Genomic DNA, 20967 nt, shown 5'->3' on the forward strand with positions numbered 1-20967 from the left:
AGCCAAGCTAGCATTCAACCGCTGGGCTGTGTATGGCTGGGAGTGAACTTCTTTCGACTGTCCAGCAGCTGATGAAGGCAATATCAATACAGTTTGGACAACTAATGTCTGATATTGCCTTCAATTTATAAAAGTTACATTTTGTAAGTTCCTGAGTTGCGTATTGTTGTATGGTTTAAAAAAACATGCCTGTTTACTGAAAAAAGGATATTTATACTGTCACAAAAAAATTGTATTTCAAAAATATGTTGTTTTGTGAAAAAAACCTTTTCTTTTTAAATATTTTTTATTGAAAGGCTTGAGTGATACAAAAAACAACCGACAATCGGTTAGCAATCACAGATAGTTATGTATCGACTTATAGTCTACAGTAAATCAGTAGAATTATGCATAGCAACCCTTTAGACACCAGAGGGGTATCAAGCCCCACCTTTAATATTTATATTTGCAATTTTAAATTATATAAAGAAACAGTTAAATAACAATGTTATTAATACACCTTAACTGGAAAAAACAGATGAATAGTACAACAATTCAAACAATTTTCCTGATATCAGTCCATGGTGACCATTGTGCATAAAAATTTGAATATTTTCCTTCCATACTGGCCAGTATCTGCTCGTATTTAAACGTCTCGTCTACTCTTCTGACTAATTCTCCCATATTGGGGGGACAGGGGGTTTTCCATTGTTTAGCTATCATGAGTCTAGCCGTAGACAGTATCTGGACAACTATCATTGTGAGGGGTGGCGGGTATTGATCAATGTCTAAACTTGGTATTGCCAGTTCAGGGGAACCTGACATAAGAATGCCAGTAACTTTAGAAATCAAGGAGAATACCCCCCTCCAGAAACTCCTGAGGTGGGGGCATTCCCAAAGCATATGGAGTAGAGTGCCAACTCTTCCGCAACCTCTCTAATAGTTATTGGAACTGCCCTGTATAAATCTTGCCGTAATGAAAGGGGTGTAATACCACCTAAGTAATGTTTTTTGGGAGACTTCCCAGTGCATTATTGATCTGATGTATCTGCCGTTACTTTTAATAGCCTTTCTCCACTGATCGTCCGTGAACTTCACAGAAAGCTCATTTTCCCATCTATGAAAAGGGGAAGTTTTTGTAAATTGGTTCTTGCTTTGTAGTAAATTGTAAAATAAAGAGATTCCCCCTTTAACTTTAGATACATTAGACCAGAACGCCCATGCTTGGTGAGGAACTGATATGGAGGTGCCCTGATGTTGAGTTAAAAATGATACGATTCTTAGATAAGTAAAATACTCTGACCTGGGGATGCAGAATTTGTACGCCAATGACTCAAATGTAATAAGCCTGTCATTCTCCATTAAATCTGAGACCAATGCAATACCTTTTTTTACCCAAGCCCCCAAATCCAGATTCTCGACATAAGTACCTATGGATGTAAGTGGAGTAGAGATGTCAATTAAGGGGTGAGATAGCACTACATTATTGAGAAAATTTCTCCATGTGTCCACTACGAGTTGTACAATGGGGAAATCCGATTTGAAGGTCTTATTGGCAAAAGAAGACGCTAATAGAGTGGAATATGGCGTGCCAGGCAGAAGCCAAGAACCCTCAATCAAAGCCCACTGTTTCTCCACTGGAGGACATATCCAGTACTTCATTTGGTCTAATAAGCTCGCCATATAATAGTCTTTTAGAATAGGCAGACCCATACCGCCGATGTCTTTCTTTCTGAATAAAAAGGAATGGGAGCATCTGGGCTTTTTATCTCCCCATACGAATTTATTTAGCTGTGCTTGGGCCGATTTAAAGAACGACATAGGGATAGCAATTGGTAAGGCCCTGAAGTGGTATATAAGCTTTGGAAGGATTAACATTTTGTAGGCTGCCAATCTTCCCATCCAAGACAAGTAAAACTTTTTAGCCTATTAAGTTCCTGTTGTATAGAGGAGAGAAGGGGCAAAAAGTTGATTTTGAAAATACTAGAGCTTGGTGACAATAGGTATATACCCAAGTATTGGATGGGTTTATCCGTCCATGGGTATGGGAATCGTGAGGCCAAGAACGATCTTGTTTTTTCTTTAACATTAATTGCTAATATATTAGATTTGGAAGGATTTACCTTATAGTATGATATCTTATTGAATTCCTCAAGGGTATCATGTACTGCTTGTAAAGAGGAGGAAGGGTGTTTTAGGGTTAAGATCACGTCATCTGCAAATAGTGAGATAGAATGGGTATGTTTGGGTGTTGAGATGCCTAATATATGAGGGTGAGTGTGGATCGTTTCTGCCAGAGGTTCCATCAAAAGGGCAAACATCAAGGGTGACAACGGGCACCCCTGACGTGTGCCATTAGTGATGTGAAAGGAGTCAGAGAACAAGGCTGAGATAGCTGAATTAATAGTCCCTAGAATACCAAATTTGTCAAGCACCTGACCCAGGTATCCCCAGTGGACCCTATCAAAAGCCTTCTCTGCATCTAATGTTAGAAGCAGAGAAGGGTCACCAGAAGCCTCTGCCGCACGAATCAGATTTATGATCCTCCTAATTGCATCCGGCACCTGACGCCCCGGAATAAAGCCCACCTGATCGTTTCTGATCAATGAAGTCAGGGTGCTTGACAATCTATTAGCCAGAATTTTTGCAAAGACCTTCAGGTCTACGTTCAATAAAGAGATAGGCCTGAAGTTCTGTGATTTGTCTGATGGCTTGCCAGGTTTTGGTAGTGTTACAATTGTGGCGGTTAACATTTCCGATGGGAAGGAGGAGTCCGCTGTGGCTTTCTCAAAGGTTTTAAGAAGATGTCGGCCTAGAATTGGGTAGAATGCCCGGTAGCATTCCGCTGAGAATCCGTCAGGACCAGGTGATTTGTTTAGCGGCATGGCCAATATTGTTTTAGATAATTCGCTTTAAAGAAATAGGGTCATTTAGAGTGTCAAGTTGTAATTGAGTAATTTTAGGGAGTGATATTCTCTCTAGAAATTCACGTATCATATCTGGGGACGGTTATGGGATGGACGATTCATCTTTTAAATTGTAAAGGGCATTGTAGTAATCCCTGAAGGCATTGGCAATATCCTTTGGATTGGATAGTTTAGAACCAGTAGTTGGGTGGTAAATAAAGGGGATTTTCTGTTGGACTGATTTTTCTTTTATTTGTCTAGCTAGTTTCCCTGCACGGTTGCCTTATTGGTAAAATCGAGCTTTCCATTTTTTAAATGTCCGATCTTGTTGTGCAATCAGTAATAATCTTAGCTCATGTCTTAAGTTGTCTAGTTTAGAACTTGTAGAATGATCAGGTGCTTTTTTATTCATGGATTCCAAATGCTCTATTTGGGAGATAAGGGTTTGCACCTTCAAATTGGTCTGTTTTCTGGCCGTACTGCTCATTTTTATGAGAATTCCCCTCACGAAAGCCTTGTGAGAGTTCCAGAGGATGAAGGGGTCCGACACAGACTGGGCATTGATCTCAAAGAAGCTTTTCAGTTCAGCTGCAATTTCCTTATTAAATTTCGGATTTGAAAAAAGAAAAGTGTCATTTTTCCATCTATTGGCCCTAGTTTCTGTGCGCCACCCCTCCACCACAATGGATATCGGAGCATGGTCCGACCAGGTAATGTTGTGGATAGATGACAGGCTGACTTTTTGAAGTAAGAATTTATCAGTTAGACAGACATCGATTCTCGAGTATGTTTTGTGGAGGCTAGAGTAGTAGGAATAATCGCGTTCTGTGGAATGTTGACACCTCCACACATCGAACAGGCTTTCAGAGGCCATGAAGCGCGCAAGGGTAATCCTGTCTCTGGCTCTAGAAGGACTCAGAGATACATCTAAAGATTGGTTGGGTATAGCGTTAAAATCACCGCATAATATCAGATACCCCTTGTGCACTGCATTCACCTTCTTCCACACCTTATGCAAAAAGGATAGTTGCTTGGCATTAGGCAAATATACATTTACAAAAGTATATACTGTGTTACTGATTTCTCCTATCACAATAATATACCTTCCTGACTGGTCAGTTTCTACATGAGTACATTTGAATGAGATCGAATTTCTGACTAAGATAGCCACTCCACTATGTTTCTTCTGTGCGTTTGAACAATAAACTGTAGGGAAGTGGCTATTTTGCAGTTGTGGATGTTTGGAATCGCGAAAATGCGTTTCCTGTAGACACAAAATATCACTCTGCAATTTCTTTGCTTCCTTCCAAAGTAGACCTCGTTTATGCAGACTGTTCAGCCCTCTGACATTAAATGAAGTAACTTTAAAACCCATCGTACAGAGCACCGAGGTTGGGCTTTGCCCAGTAGTTTGGGGTTATATCAGAGATTATAGGAATCGGTCCACACTAAACCGCTGTGGATATGAGCAGAAAAATTCAAACGGAGCAAAAAACAAAACAGGAAAATAAATATATCACTGAAAAGCTAGTCTGGTCTCCAATTGTTGTGCTGCTTGTAAATATATTGGTAGTCCGTAGGCCTACTACTGAGGCGCCACGTATCAATAACCAACACTCTGTACACTTGAGAGTGTGCAAACAAAAAGCAAAAGAAAAAAGAAGTAAAAACAGGTGATTCAAGAGAATCTGTAGGGAAGTGAACCCTTAGATAATGGAGGGCTTAAAGAGAGCTGGAAAATTTCCACCATGTCCCGGAGTTCTATGTTCAAGTAATGTAATGAGTACCTGGGCAGTCACTCTGAAATGGGCCTCGGCCAGGCGGGGGATCCTGGACGTGGAGACGATTCTGAAGACTGTGCATCTTCTTCCCCTGCTAGGATTCGCCAATCTTGCAAAAGTTGAATGCCTTCCTCCACCGATTTGATTGCAAATGTTTTCCCATCTTTGGAAACCAGAAGCTTGGCCGGGTATGCCCATTTGTAAGGAATACGGTGGTTCCTCAGAGGTTTTATGATAGTTTCCATGCTCCGTCTCCTTTGCATTGTGAATGCAGATAAATCAGGGAAAATGGACAGGCCGTGTGCTGACTCTGGCAAATTTTCAGGATTTCTCACATGTAGAAGGAATCTTTCTTTGGTTTGAAAGAAGTGAATCCTTACAATAGTGTCTCTTGGCAAGTGGTCTGGGATATGTCTGGGCTTAGGAAGCCTATGGATCCAAATCGATAGCAAGATCGTTTACAGAAGCTTCAGGCAAGGCGTCCTGCAGGATTTTTTGAAAGGGAGCTTGTAAATCTGGTGGTTTGACCGATTCCAGTATCCCACGGATCTTTATATTATTTCTCCTCGAGCGATCTTCAAGGTCGGCCAATTTTTCCTTCATTAAGGTTAACTCATCATCTCTCTCATTATGGGCATCAATAACCTCATTAATGGTTCCGGCAAATTCACTCATTTTATGCTTTATGTGAGAGACTCTGTCTCCTACCGCCTTAACCTCTTCTTTAAAGTTGTTTGCAAGAGACAGTATGTCAGCATGCAGTGTACTGCGGAGAGACACCAGCATATCTTTTAAAGTAGTGTCTATTACCGGCTGGTTTTTAGTAGGGAATTCCAGTATGGAGTCCTGGAGCTCTCTGGTATCATTTAGGGAAGCATTGCTGGGATCCTCCTCCTCTCTCCCCTGCATATGTGGTTGCTTTGCCTTCACTGGGCTGGAAGTGGAGGATGCTGGGGGGGAATAAGCTTGTCCCCTGGAGAAGATTCTGACAGAGGATGTGTGTGCTAAGTGCTAGGGAAATGTTCATCATCCTGCCTGCCACGGTCCTTGTCATTCCTCTTACCAGCGCCATCTTGGGCCTGTGTGTTGCGGGGATGGTGGTAGAAATCCGTCATCCTGCTCAGCCGTTTTGCCTCTTTTCTTCGGCGGGACATGTTCCCCATGTCTGCCTGACCTCGTTGAGGTAAAAATCGCTGTGGATCGCCGCCCAGGTATGCGGTAGGAAGCTCCAGTAGTTGTGCGGTGGACGGAGCTCTCTTACAACGCGGCCATACTCCTCGGCTGCCGGCCACGCCCCCCCTAAAAAAATTTTTTCTAAACGCACAATTGAATGTGCACAGAGTAAAAAATTTTCTACTCAACAATGTGTGGCTTCTTCTTTCAATGCTCAATAGCAGTTTTTTTGCTTAAGTTGTTGTTTACATTGGCAATGGTGGTTATTTACTAAAGGCAAATCCACTTTGCACTACAAGTGCACTTTTAGTGCAGTTTCAGTGCACTTGTAGTTCAAAGTGGATTCCTTTAGTAAAAAAACACACACAGTGCTTTATAATTTGCATCAATCAGGCCATTTTTGTAACTCCATAATTCATGGTGGGAAAAATTATGAATATTTTAAGCATTTATGCATTACATACATTAACAACAAAAACAATGTGTGTGTGTAGCAGACCCACAACATAATAGTTAGTTGAAGAATATATTGTCATCTCATGTATCAAAGAAATTACGTTTGCACTATTGCAGAAAACGGCAAAAAAAGCACATCGGATAACCTAGGAGACAGCTAAAAGAAACAAGCCGTAAATCAAATTAAAATATTATTTCATTTTAAAATAAAAATTTATTTAAAAAAGGTTTGTTGGAAATGTACCTTTTACGCAGACCTTGCGGGCGCTTTGGGGGGGCAAGCCAGGATGGCCAGCTTCAAGCGCTGTCAGGGTTTGATCTTGAAATCTGGCCTCAGGCCCAACTGAGGCCAAAGATTTCATAGAATTTCTCCCTTAAAATTGTGGAGAATGCAGCATTAAAGGATTATAGGGTTACGTTTATATTCCGCCATGTTGATTGGTGTAAGGAATAGGCGGAACTGGCTGGCCATTATCCCGAAAGCATTCTCTACCACTTTTCTGGCTCTGGCCAGCCGGTAGTTAAAAACCTTCCGGTCCAGGGGGAGGGTCCTCATCGGGAACGGCCGCATCAGGTGTTCACCCAGCCCAAAAGCTTCATCAGCGACAAAGACGAATCGCAGACCAGCCACGTTGTTTTCTGGAGGTGGCAATCGCAAGCCAGCACTCTGGAGCTGTCTGTAGAACTTGGCCTGGGCGATGACGCCACTATCTGACATCTGGCCATTCTTCCCCATGTCCACATAAAGAAAATCATATGTCGCCGACACCACCGCCAACATCACAATGCTATTAAAAAATGTAAAAAGAGACAAGGTGCGCTGGTCTAAGTGCAGTATAAAAAACAACTTTAATAGGTAGGTATAAAAGGTGGCCAAATGGCTACTCACAATTACTCAATAAGAGTTAGGCATGCAATAACATGTAAACTGTCCATAGGACATGCGCAGCTGTTCACAGTGGGGCATCCCAAGAATATGGAGAGAGCTGTCCAAAAAGTGATGGTACACACTCTGTGGTCTGTAATCTGCTATCTTCGGCTGTTAGGAGCGCTGCCATGGGGGGTACAGGAGAACCCGGGTGTCAGCAAAGGCTTTGCACTTCCAAACACCGGAAACCGGAACCAGAAGGGGACCAGCGTGGAACGCACACCTCACTGGAAGCTAGACAGCGGAAATGACATCTAGACGTATCAGATGACGCGTTTCAATGCATCTTCATTTTCTTCAGATCTAGTAGGCTAATGGACACTATCAATCATATATAGGCTGATGCCGGTTGCTAAGCAACGGTGTCATCTAGGGCGATGGCAGTAAACTGCATAGAGATGAATGCTTATAATGTAGAATCATGTAGAACGTTAAAAAATATATTAAAAATATTAAAAATTATTTTAAAAACTCATACCTTAGGATATAAAGAAAAATAAATGAAGAAAAGGAAAAGCATGTAGAATGAAAATATAAAAAATACATGAGACTTACTAATGAATAGATAAATAAGTAGATGTAATATTAGTTAATTTAATCATACGTCTATGCATTTTAAATCTAGGTTAATCATGAAAAATGAATTGAGTTATGGTATTTGATGATGACAAATCAGATGAGCAGACTAATAAGCTAATGGACTCTGGATGAATGATTATATAAAATTATTTTAATTGGATCTAGAAAGAAAAGGGACTTCTGTATATGCATATGCACATAAATATGCGCACATGCATAGCGCATAAGTATATTTTTAAGAGGACAATGACAATGACATTTATAAGACGAGAGGAAATTTATGGTAGAGAAATGCTACTCAAAATAGAGAGGTGACTAGACGATAATGCAAATATGCACATGCGCATGTTAATTACATACCCATGTGTGTATATATTAATTCCAGATCTATATAGTGAGGGTCTATATGACTGTAAAATCTATCTATAAAAAACAAATGGGAAGTAAAATGTATAGAAGGCACATATATGCATGTGCATGGATCGGACAACACTCACATGTGAGTTTGCGCCTAATAACATGCACATAAGATAGTCTGGTAGTCTGTTGAACATGTATATATATATATATATATATATATATATATATATATATATATATATATATATATATATATATATATATATATATATGTTTACATATCTACAAACCTGAATATTACAATTATAAGTTAGTATAGTGGAAGGCCCTATCTTGAAGGTGTATGTCTATTTCCCACTATATTTACTTACCCACCTGATGGAAAAATAGAAGGAAGGAAACACACAGAGGATGAAAAAGGGGGGGGGGGGATTTACTAGGACTGGAGGAAAATAGTGAATAAATTATATGGATGAAGGAAAATGAAGAGGAGGAGCACATAAGAACCTGAAATGATATGAATAAATATTCATCAACGATTTGAACAAATAAAGATAATGATGAATATAATTTATATAGAAACGAAAAAAAAAAAAAAAAAAAAAGAAACGAAATGCCAACAATAATAATGAGCATATTTATATTGCTGTAGAATATTAGACTACCGTATACTATTAAACCCCTTGTAGTTGTAATAGTATGACCCCAAGTTTGGGGTGGGACTATGTGGACACGTTTCCCATCTAAAGTCCCACCGCTGGGCAAATTGGAAAGCCACAGTCTGCCATTCCTGTGGCATTGAAGGAAACTGTGGAGTGAAACAAGAAAAAAAAATAATTAGGACTTTTGCACATAACATTGCAAGCAGATTAGACACAAACATTCTTGGCCAGCATAAGTATAACATTTATTTGAAGGAGTATTTAAAGAAAAAAAAAATCTAAGGTCCACTTATCAGATTCCTCACCCCCTTTTATGGCCCATTGTAAACATTTTAGAGGGGGGGAGATGTTTTGGACAGGTAACCCTCTCCATTTCATTGAGAGCTGAATGCACAAATAATGTGTGTTTCTTTGGCCAGTCCCTCCTTTACTTACACTATTGGCAGCCCCCTGGACAGGTAAGAAGTGTCATAATCCAAAAATATGAAAACATACTGTCCAAATTGAAGTAAATTTTTACATACAATTACCTATCAAGATAATATGAGAACAAAACTTTAATCACTATAATTTGAAAGTATTCAGGTAGGCCCTTTCACTACATGCTTTGGTGAATTCGTCCATAAATCTGAACACAAAAGAGGTAGGTATAGTGCGTATGGGTTTGGCAAAGTCAGCAGATAGAGGATTGATATCAGTTGACTTAGCAGTTGGGGGAAGGGAGGATTCCAAATGATTTTGTGACCCCCAAAAAAGCCTCTTGCACTCTTGCTGAATTTAAAGACACAAATAACATTTAAACACATTTTAGGGAGTGTTTAGGGTAAAGAACTACTATGGAGCTGACAAAATACATTGTTAAGTGACTATGCTAGGTGTGTATGGGCCCAGGATAGCATGCTGGGGAGGTTAGTAAAGGCAAATATGCATGAGGGACAAAAAAGGAGCATTAAAAAGTTCCAGCATGCATGAGGACAAAGAAGACATTCACAGCATATTACAATCATGGTAATTAGGGAATGATGAAATAAATATAATATACTAGCAAACATTAAATACATAGAAGGTGATGTTAAAGGATAAATCTTACCTTAATATAGTTCTTCTGCAGGACCTGAATGATGGCAGAACAGGTCTCTGGAATAATGATTCCCAGAGCCTGGGAGGAAATGCCTGTCGAAAACGTGATGTCCTGCAGACTTCTCCCTGTTGCCAAGTACCGCAACGTGGCGACTAGCCTTTGTTCATAATTGATGGCTCGCCGCATGCAGGTGTTCTGCTTGGTAATATAAAGGGAAAAGCAAAGCCAACAAACTGTGAAAAACGGGGTCCATCTTCTGGAGATAATTCCTGAAATCATCAGGATTACTCTCACGGATCTCCCGCAACAAAGGCATATGAGAGAATTGGTCACGCTGGAGCAACCAATTCTTCGTCCATGAACTCATCCTCGCCCTGTTCATGGACTGGGCTTGGGTCAAAGTAAGAACCCCAAAGCCCCCGCACAGCACGAACTCTACAATGAGTACATACCCGCAACATGGCTTCAAAATGGTCGGCTGGTCAGAACGAATTAAAAGAATGCACGGAAAATCAGAAAGGCCTGAGAATAGCTATCTGAAAATCAGAAACGAGCAGACAAGAATGCACTGAAAATCAAATACATACTATAAATAGCATGCACTGAAACCCAGATGCGAACTGGCTACACGCACTGAAAACCAGATACAAACCCACAAGGACAAACTGAAGAGCAGTAAAGTTCTGAAAAGCACGAGGCTGAAAAGCGCAAATCGTTTCTCACTAAACTTCTACTAACATGAGATTAGCAGAAGGAGCTCAAAGGGTGGCGCACTGGCTACTGAACTGCCTCTTTATAGTGTCGTCATACGTGTTGTACGTCAGCACGTTCTTGATGAACGGAAATTTCCGACAACATCTGTGCCAACATGTGTATGCAAGACAAGCTTGAGCCAACATCCATTGGAAAAAAATCTCAGGATTTCTTTGTTGGAATGACCAATCATGTGTACACAGCATTAGAGAGCGATACTAGTGTGACTAGACCTGTAGGGGTCTTTCCTTGAGGTGAGAGGCTGGGGCATACTATGGTCATGGATGGTGAAAGTTCTTCACTTTGAAAGAATTTAAAATGTATCTTGTTTGTGCACTTTGGATGGTGACACTCAAGTTTTGCACGGAGCACTTTATGATTTTTTTGGAACTCTTTTTGTGGAAAACATATTTTTATATTTTTGGTTCATTTTATCTGGTTTTAGCATCTGTACTTTAGCATATCATTAGTCATTGGATGTTGTTTGAACTTTATTCACATTTTGCACTGTATATTTTCAGCTATTAAAGCTTTTTTATGTACTTTATTTACATAATGAGGAAGCGCCACATAATTTATTATATTATCCCTTTAGATGCGATTAAAGTATCTCATCAAAAATGTGATTTTTGTTGCAGGGGACGTCTAAACTTGGACTTGCGTCTTGGTGCAGACTAAGTAAGCCAATCGCACATTCATGAAATTACATTTCTGGGAGGCATGTTGTATACAATCTGTGTATAGAATGCCACCAGGTTGCCATATTGCACTGCATTTCTCAGAAAATTACAGAGCCGCAGACTTAAAAGGAAAGGTAATTTTTAAACGTCTAATTGTCGCACTACCATGTCACAATCGCATGCATTGCATGGCAACCATGGGTTTAAATCAGGTGGGGAGGAGGCAACATATCACCTTCTCACCACCTGTCAAACACACTCAGATTGCTTTTCAGAGGAGCAGAAGTGCCTGCTACACTTATGAATTAACCTTTAGTTGCATTTGACAATGGCACCTTTAGGGCTCGTTCCCACGTAAAATTGGGGGGGGGGGGGTTACAAAACTCAGTGGTTGGGTCACAGTTTTACTGCACCTAATTCCTACTGAAACAGCAGCCAAAGGTTTACACATGCCACAGCAGGAATTAAGCCCCCTGCTACTTTTGGTGGGTGCTACCTGCCAATCACGACCCATTCCAATAAACGGGGCCACTCTGCAGGTGCCAAGCACCTGCATGTTTCTGCGGTGTCCAAGGGGTTAAAGCAGGTGGTGAAAAGACAATGCAACGCTGCCTGCTTTAATCCCTTATTTCCTTTACTGCACAAGGATGCAGAGTTGAGAAGTGGCCCTATTCACTTGAATGGGTTGTGCTTGGCAGGTGCTACACCCACCAACCATGACAGGGCGTATAACTTCTGCTGCGGCTGTTTCATGTGTACACCCCTAGCCACTGCAGCTAAAGGGGGTGTGGTTGGAGTGATAAAAACATGTTTTACCAATTGGGTTTTACCACCCCCGAAACTGCAAATGTAAATGAACCCTTACTGTTTTGAGCCCCCTATAACGCTACTTTCACACTGATGTGCTGCAGTTTACCTGTACTGTGGGTACAGTGCAGTGCATCTGCAACTTTCCTGGGTTTGCTGTGCTTAGCCATAGACTTCTACTGTATAACATCCTGCAGGTATAGTGCACTTTCTGAAAGTGCACCAAAACTCCTGCATTCAGAAAGTGAACCAAACACTCAGGATATAATAGATGTCTATGGCTAAGAGCAGCAAACCAGCAGGAAAGCTGCAGGTACACTGCACCTGCGGTGTGGGTTAACTGCAGCACTTCAATGTGAAAGCAGCCCTATGCAATTATGCCCAGTGTATTGTTTCACACTGACCCAAAGATCTCTTGTTTCTTGCTGCTGGCACCACTCTGGAGACTACTAGCCAGGATAAAAGGTGAAGTTCTGTTGGTATCAGGAGCCGGCACTACAGAGGAGACATTGGCTTATGTGACTCTTCATCCCTACTACAGCTCCAACTTTACAAGTAGTCCCTCTGTTCCCTACTACAGCTCCACCTTCATAAGTAGCCCCTCTGCATTGCATGTTGCACTCTGCTTGATGCCCTGGAATGGTGGTCAGCAAGCCCAGACCGCGATCTACCAGTTACCTGTCCGCTATCTACTGGTAGATCGCAATCTACAGGTTGCTGACCCCTGGTATAGGGACTAAAATAGGTCAATACCAAACCAAATTTAAGTATTTAAACATCTTGTATATGTAATAATACATGTAAAAATACTTGATGTAAATATACAGAGCTGCCCTAATTTAATTTTAATGCATTTTAAATCACAGAATATTTAAACATTGATGAAAACATGAATAATTGCATTACTCTTTACCTTGGAAGACTCTTGTTGCCCAGCGAGCCTGAATCTCAGAGACTGGCATTATAGCCCCAACTGGTTGGATGTAACCAATGAAAGCCATTGTTGATTTTTCCAGATTTGCAGGAAATACCATTTTATACAGAGGCACTTCGTTATGTTCAACCTTTATAACAGATTCGTCAATGAAAGGGAATGAAAAATTATATCCAGTGGCAAAAATTACCAAATCAATGTCTTTTTCTATTGTTCCATCTTCAAAAAAGGCATCTGTCTCAGTGAAACGTGCCACATTAGGTTTCATCTGCACTTTACCGGAGATAATGCGATTAGGTAAATCATCACTAATTGTTGGATGCTGACTGAAAAATCTGTAAATATATAAATATTTATAAGCATAAACATATTTTATTAAAAATGGTAGCTTTTTTATTAAACATATTCTGATATTGTTTAAGGAGAACTTGACAAATGTGAGAATTGTCAAATTCACTAAATTTACTTTGTAATTGGCCCTGTCAGTCTCCTCCCACTCAACAGCCTTGAAATTAAAAAGCAAAATAAATGGGCAGAAGATTGTCAGCTAAACAGACGCTGCATCCAATCAGGTGCAGCCACTGTTTGGGTATTTTGACCACTGCTGCCATCGGCTATGAGAAAACAAGTGTCCAAAGGTAGTGGGATGGGGGGAGCAGGTTAACCACTTAAGGACCAGGCCTCTTTTTCAGACTTGGTGTTTACATGTTTAAAACAGTTTTTTTTGCCAGAAAATTACTTAGAACCCCCAAACATTTTATATTGTTTTTTTTCTAACACCCTAGAGAATAAAATGGCGGTCATTGAAATACTTTTTTTCACACCGTATTTGCGTAGCGGTCTTACAAGCGCACTTTTTTTGGAAAAAAAATCACTTTTTTGAATAAAAAAATAAGACAGCAGTAAAATTAGCCCAATTTTTTTTTATATTGTGAAAGATAATGGTACGCCGAGTAAATTGATACCCAACATGTCATGCTTCAAAATTGAGCCCGCTCGTGGAATGGCGTCAAACTTTTAGCCTCAAAAATCTCCATAAGCGACATTTAAAAAATTCTGCAGGTTGCATTTTTTGCGTTACAGAGGAGGTCTAGGGCTAGAATTATTACCGATCGCGGCGATACCTCACATGTGTGGTTTGACCACCGTTTTCATATGCGGGCGCTACTCACGTATGCGCTCGCTTCTGTGCGCAAGCTCATCGTGACGGGGTGTTTTTAAAAAAAAAAAATTCTTATTTATTTTAATTGATTTTATTTATTTTTACACTGTTTTAAAAAAAAAATGATTCACTTTTATTCCTATTACAAGGAATGTAAACATTAGTGATGGACGAACTTCCGACGGGACGTTTCGCGAACGCGAAATGCGAACGGACCCAAACGTTCGCGAAACAGAACGTTCGCCGCGGGCCCCATTGACTTCAATGGGAGGCGAACTTTGCAAACCTTCATGTCGAATTTGCGGCCACGTGGTAATTATTAGGGGGTAAAACGTAGTCCCACCATCTGGACAATGACATAATACATGTATGAGGTGAATTTGGGATCGATAACTACAAGCATTTTTATTTTATTTGGGAAATTGTTCTAACAATTCAGGACTATGGAGCTAATGAAGGCAATGGAGGAGAGGGAAGGTCAGGGACCAGGGTAGGCAAAGAAGAGGGTGCAGGAGATGATCACCAGCAGCGTGACATACCGGAATGACACATGCACCGTGATAGAGGCATCTGACAGCAGCACCGTAATACAGAGCACTGACAGCAGCACCGTGACATACAGCGCTGACAGCAGCACCGTGACATACAGCGCTGACAGCAGCACCGTGACATACAGCGCTGACAGCAGCACCGTGACATACAGCGCTGACAGCAGCACCGTGACATACAGCGCTGACAGCAGCACCGTGACATACAGCGCTGACAGCAGCACCGTGACATACAGCGCTGACAGCAGCACCGTGACATACAGCGCTGACAGCAGCACCGTGACATACAGCGCTGACAGCAGCACCGTGACATACAGCGCTGACAGCAGCACCGTGACATACAGCGCTGACAGCAGCACCGTGACATACAGCGCTGACAGCAGCACCGTGACATACAGCGCTGACAGCAGCACCGTGACATACAGCGCTGACAGCAGCACCGTGACATACAGCACTGACAGCAGCACCGTAAGCAGCCCCAGGAGGAAGTCAGCACAGCACAGGGATGGTGTGATCCCCTCATAATAAGAACCCCCAGGAGGAAGTCAGCACAGCACAGGGATAGTGTGATCCCTTCATAATAAGAACCCCCAGGAGGAAGTCAGCACAGCACAGGGATATCATAAGCAGCCCCAGTAGAAATATGACACCGCTCAACCTCTTCAAAGAGGAGGGTAGGGGCATATAGTACGGTGTGCTTTTTTGGGTCAAGGAAGTGAGCCAAATGAATTAAGAAGGTCTGTGTGCTTGATTAAAAAAATAGTTTATAGACATATACATGGTCTACTGGTCACATGTGTTGAATTCCTCCGAGATCCATGCCTCATTCATTTTTAGAAATGTGAGGTAGTTAACACTGTGGTGAGCTAGGCGAGTACGCTTATCGGTCACAATCCCCCCTGCTGCGCTGAACGTCCTTTCGGACAGGACACTGGATGAGGGGCAAGCCAACAGTTCGATTGCAAATTGGGCAAGCTCTGGCCAGAGGTCAAGCCTGCCCACCCAGTAGTCTAGGGGTTCATCACTCCTCAGAGCGTCCACATCGGCCGTTAACCCAATGTAGTCGGACACCTGACGGTCTAGGCGTTCCCTGATGCTGGATCCGGATGACACCTGTCGATGGGTCGGCTGAAAGAATGACCTCATATCCGAAGTCACCAACACATCTTCAAACCGGCCTCTTCTTGCAGGCGCTGTTGGATTGGTACCCGCAAATCCTTCTCTGGGAGTGGGAATTGCTCCTCTGCCAGCGCACGCAAAAGCAGAATGCAGCATTTCTCGAAGCAAGGCCTGGAAGTGCTGCATTCTGACAGCCCTCTGCGACGGCGGTAACATTTCCGCCATTTTGTGTTTGTACCGGGGGTCTAAGTACGTTGCCACCCAGTACTGGTCCTTGACCCTCATGCTTTTTATACGGGGGTCCCTATTAAAACACTGGAGCATGAAGGCCCCCATTTGCACTAAAGTGGAAGCGGTGTGGTGGCCTGGCTCCTGCTCATTATCCAGGATAATGTCGTCCTCTTCATTCTCCTCTCCCCATCCACGCACAACAGGGATCCCAGAAAGGTTTAAAGCATGCTCTTCTTGCTCCTGCTCATCCGCCCCGGCACCATCCTCCTCTGACTCCTCATCAGACTCCTGTTGTTGACTTGTCTCAGATAGAGTAGCCCCCCCTGGGAATTCATCCAGCATTGCGACTTCCTCATCTTCCCGCTCCTGCTCCTCCACAGCCTGATCAATGACACGACGCAATGCACGCTCCAGAAAGAAGGCATAAGGTACCATGTCACTGATGGCGCCATGGCTGCGACTGACCAGTTTGGTGATCTCCTCAAATGGCCGCAGAAGTCTGCATGTGTCGCGCATGAGCAGCCACTGGCGCGGTGAAAAAAAACCCAGCTCCCCAGAACCGTTTCTTTCGCAGAGTTCATACAGGTAGACGTTAACTGCACGTTTCTGCTGGAGCAGCCTATCAAGCATATAGAAGGTTGAGTTCCATCGCGTCGGGCAATCGCAAATAAGACGTCTGACCGGCAGATGGTGTCGCCGCTGAATGTCAGCAAGGCGAGCCATGGCCGTGTAAGATCTTCTGAAATGGGCCGAGATTTTCCTTGCCTGCCGCAAGATGTCCTGGACCCCAGGGTATTTGACAAGGAATCGCTGCACGACCAAGTTTAAGACGTGTGCCATGCACGGCACGTGCGTGATTTTGCCCTGTTTCAATGCGCTAAGCAGATTGGCACCGTTGTCACACACCACTTTACCAACTGTCAAATTGAGCGGTGTTAGCCACTCATCTGCCTGTGAACGCAAAGCTGAAAGGAGTGCCGGGCCAGTGTGGCTCTTTGCTTCCAGGCACAACAGACGCAGCACGGCATGGCAACGTCTCACCTGGCATGTGGAATAGGTTCTGGGGAGCTTGGGCGGTGCAGTGGAAGAGACGCTAGCAGCGGAAAAGGAGGAGGCAGCTGAGGAGGAGAGGGAGGAGGATGGAGTAGGAGGAGGAGAAGAAGAGTCAGGCCTGCATGCAATCCGTGGCGGTAAAACCAAATCTACACGGGTGCCACGGGTTACATGCTTGACGGCCGTCAGAAGGTTCACCCAGTGGGCAGTAAAACTGATATACCTTCCCTGCCCGTGTTTGCTAGACCACGTGTCTGTGGTCAGATGTATCTTGGCACCGACACTGTGTGCCAGAGATACATTCACTTGCCGCTGAACATGGCCATATAGCTCTGGGATGCCCTTCTCTGAGAAATACTTCCTTCCTGGGACCTTCCATTGTGGTGTTCCAATGGCCACAAATTTGCGAAAGGCCTCCGAGTCCACCAGTTTATATGGCAGTAGTTGGCGGGCTATGAGTTCTGACAAGCCAGCCGCCAACCGTTGGGCAAGAGGGTTATCCGGCATCATCATTTTTTTACGCTCAAACATTAGGCCCACGGAAGCCTGCCTTTTTGCAGAAAAATGTGAGCTTGGCGTGATGGAAGGTGGAGTGGAGGACAATTGTGAGGAGAGAGGAGAAGGAGAAGTAGAAGACGAGGCTGGACGGTGAGAGCCTGCAGTGTGGCTTTGTGTGTTCCGTTGCTCCCACTGGGCTCGGTGATGGCTGCTCATGTGCCTTCTTAAGGCGGTCGTCCCTAGGTGAGTATTGGGCTTACCGTGACTAACGCGTTGACTGCAAAGATTGCAGATGGCAACGCTATTGTCAGCAGCGGACACGTTAAAAAAAGCCCACACTGCGGAGCCATGTGCCGGTGTCCTGGGAGCGCCAGATGTGACCGTACATGGTCGATGACTCGCTCCTGATACATTTGCAGTCTGCTTTGTCCCTGCTGTGCAATGTAAGTCATTGCTGCTTCTCCTCCCTATCTGCTGGTCCATATCTCCCTCTGAACTCCCCTCCTCTTCCTCTCTTGTGGGCACCCACGTGACATCACTAGACACGTCATCATCAACGTCACCTTCCCCACCGCTATAAGTAGAGATCTCGGAGTAGGCAGCAACACCGGGGACCAACCTCCTCCTTGGGCTGATCTGGGTACTGGCGTCAGACTGCTGAGTAGCGCTTGTTGCTACCTCCTCTTCCTGATCCAATACCAAGAGTGGCTGCGCATCAGAAATGTCCTCTTGATATGGATCGGAAAATAATTCCAGTGACTCAAGCGGAAGGTATGTGGTGGTGGTGGTGGTGGTCGTGTTGTTGGTGGTAGTGTCTTTGGGGGTGCACATAGCAGAGAGTGAAGAAGAGGGTGCAGATCGAGAGGATGAGGAGGGTGCAGAAGAGTAAGGCTGAGCGAGCCACTCAACCAAGTCTGGTGCATCCTTTAAAGTAATTGAACGCACCTTCTGCAACTTCCCACTTTGGCTCAAGCCTGTTGCTCCTGCCCTACCCCTACCACCCCTGCGGAAGGGCCTGCCTCTTCCTCTGCATGTCATTTTTTAAATGACCCTGTGACAAAACTCTTAGTCCCTATACCGCTGAAGGACTGCTGCAGTATAGGTGAGCGGTCAGCAGTGGTGCACGTCAACCCTATCTATTGTGGACCTATAGCGGTCCTTACAGAACAGCAGACTGTACCGCACTCAAGCCTATGTACCGTAGCACCCTATACCAAGTTACCAGTCCTTATAAGAACTTTTGTGGAACAAGCAGGTTGTGTGTTAGTGATTAGCAGACTGTACGTCAGTCCCTATACCGCTGAAGGACTGCTGCAGTATAGGTGAGCGGTCAGCAGTGGTGCACGTCAACCCTATCTATTGTGGACCGATAGCGGTCCTTACAGAACAGCAGACTGTACCGCACTCAAGCCTATGTACCGTAGCACCCTATACCAAGTTACCAGTCCTTATAAGAACTTTTGTGGAACAAGCAGGTTGTGTGTTAGTGATTAGCAGACTGTACGTCAGTCCCTATACCGCTGAAGGACTGCTGCAGTATAGGGCAGCGGTCAGCAGTGGTGCACGTCAACCCTATCTATTGTGGACCGATAGCGGTCCTTACAGAACAGCAGACTGTACCGCACTCAAGCCTATGTACCGTAGCACCCTATACCAAGTTACCAGTCCTTATAAGAACTTTTGTGGAACAAGCAGGTTGTGTGTTAGTGATTAGCAGACTGTACGTCAGTCCCTATACCGCTGAAGGACTGCTGCAGTATAGGTGAGCGGTCAGCAGTGGTGCACGTCAACCCTATCTATTGTGGACCTATAGCGGTCCTTACAGAACAGCAGACTGTACCGCACTCAAGCCTATGTACCGTAGCACCCTATACCAAGTTACCAGTCCTTATAAGAACTTTTGTGGACCAAGCAGGTTGTGTATTAGTGTTTAGCAGACTGTACGTCAGTCCCTATACCGCTGAAGGACTGCTGCAGTATAGGGCAGCGGTCAGCAGTGGTGCACGTCAACCCTATCTATTGTGGACCGATAGCGGTCCTTACAGAACAGCAGACTGTACCGCACTCAAGCCTATGTACCGTAGCACCCTATACCAAGTTACCAGTCCTTATAAGAACTTTTGTGGACCAAGCAGGTTGTGTATTAGTGTTTAGCAGACTGTACGTCAGTCCCTATACCGCTGAAGGACTGCTGCAGTATAGGGCAGCGGTCAGCAGTGGTGCACGTCAACCCTATCTATTGTGGACCGATAGCGGTCCTTACAGAACAGCAGACTGTACCGCACTCAAGCCTATGTACCGTAGCACCCTATACCAAGTTACCAGTCCTTATAAGAACTTTTGTGGAACAAGCAGGTTGTGTGTTAGTGATTAGCAGACTGTACGTCAGTCCCTATACCGCTGAAGGACTGCTGCAGTATAGGGCAGCGGTCAGCAGTGGTGCACGTCAACCCTATCTATTGTGGACCGATAGCGGTCCTTACAGAACAGCAGACTGTACCGCACTCAAGCCTATGTACCGTAGCACCCTATACCAAGTTACCAGTCCTTATAAGAACTTTTGTGGAACAAGCAGGTTGTGTGTTAGTGATTAGCAGACTGTACGTCAGTCCCTATACCGCTGAAGGACTGCTGCAGTATAGGTGAGCGGTCAGCAGTGGTGCACGTCAACCCTATCTATTGTGGACCGATAGCGGTCCTTACAGAACAGCAGACTGTACCGCACTCAAGCCTATGTACCGTAGCACCCTATACCAAGTTACCAGTCCTTATAAGAACTTTTGTGGAACAAGCAGGTTGTGTGTTAGTGATTAGCAGACTGTACGTCAGTCCCTATACCGCTGAAGGACTGCTGCAGTATAGGGCAGCGGTCAGCAGTGGTGCACGTCAACCCTATCTATTGTGGACCGATAGCGGTCCTTACAGAACAGCAGACTGTACCGCACTCAAGCCTATGTACCGTAGCACCCTATACCAAGTTACCAGTCCTTATAAGAACTTTTGTGGAACAAGCAGGTTGTGTGTTAGTGATTAGCAGACTGTACGTCAGTCCCTATACCGCTGAAGGACTGCTGCAGTATAGGTGAGCGGTCAGCAGTGGTGCACGTCAACCCTATCTATTGTGGACCGATAGCGGTCCTTACAGAACAGCAGACTGTACCGCACTCAAGCCTATGTACCGTAGCACCCTATACCAAGTTACCAGTCCTTATAAGAACTTTTGTGGACCAAGCAGGTTGTGTATTAGTGTTTAGCAGACTGTACGTCAGTCCCTATA

General features: G+C 43.9%; 1 protein-coding gene across 1 annotated transcript in view; it reads right to left on the reverse strand.

The window, feature by feature from the left end:
• Positions 1-20967, reverse strand: part of LOC143928262 (flavin-containing monooxygenase 5-like) — a 168877-nt gene that overhangs the window by 15272 nt on the left and 132638 nt on the right. The window contains exon 7 of the mRNA XM_077453026.1: positions 13059-13414. Coding sequence (XP_077309152.1) covers positions 13059-13414 — 356 coding nt within the window. The remainder of the gene's footprint in view (positions 1-13058; positions 13415-20967) is intronic.

Source organism: Lithobates pipiens, unplaced genomic scaffold, assembly GCF_037356315.1.
Source record: "Lithobates pipiens isolate NorthernLeopardFrog02 unplaced genomic scaffold, aLitPip1_a1.2 Scaffold_23, whole genome shotgun sequence".
NCBI classification, from domain to species: Eukaryota; Metazoa; Chordata; class Amphibia; order Anura; family Ranidae; genus Lithobates; species Lithobates pipiens.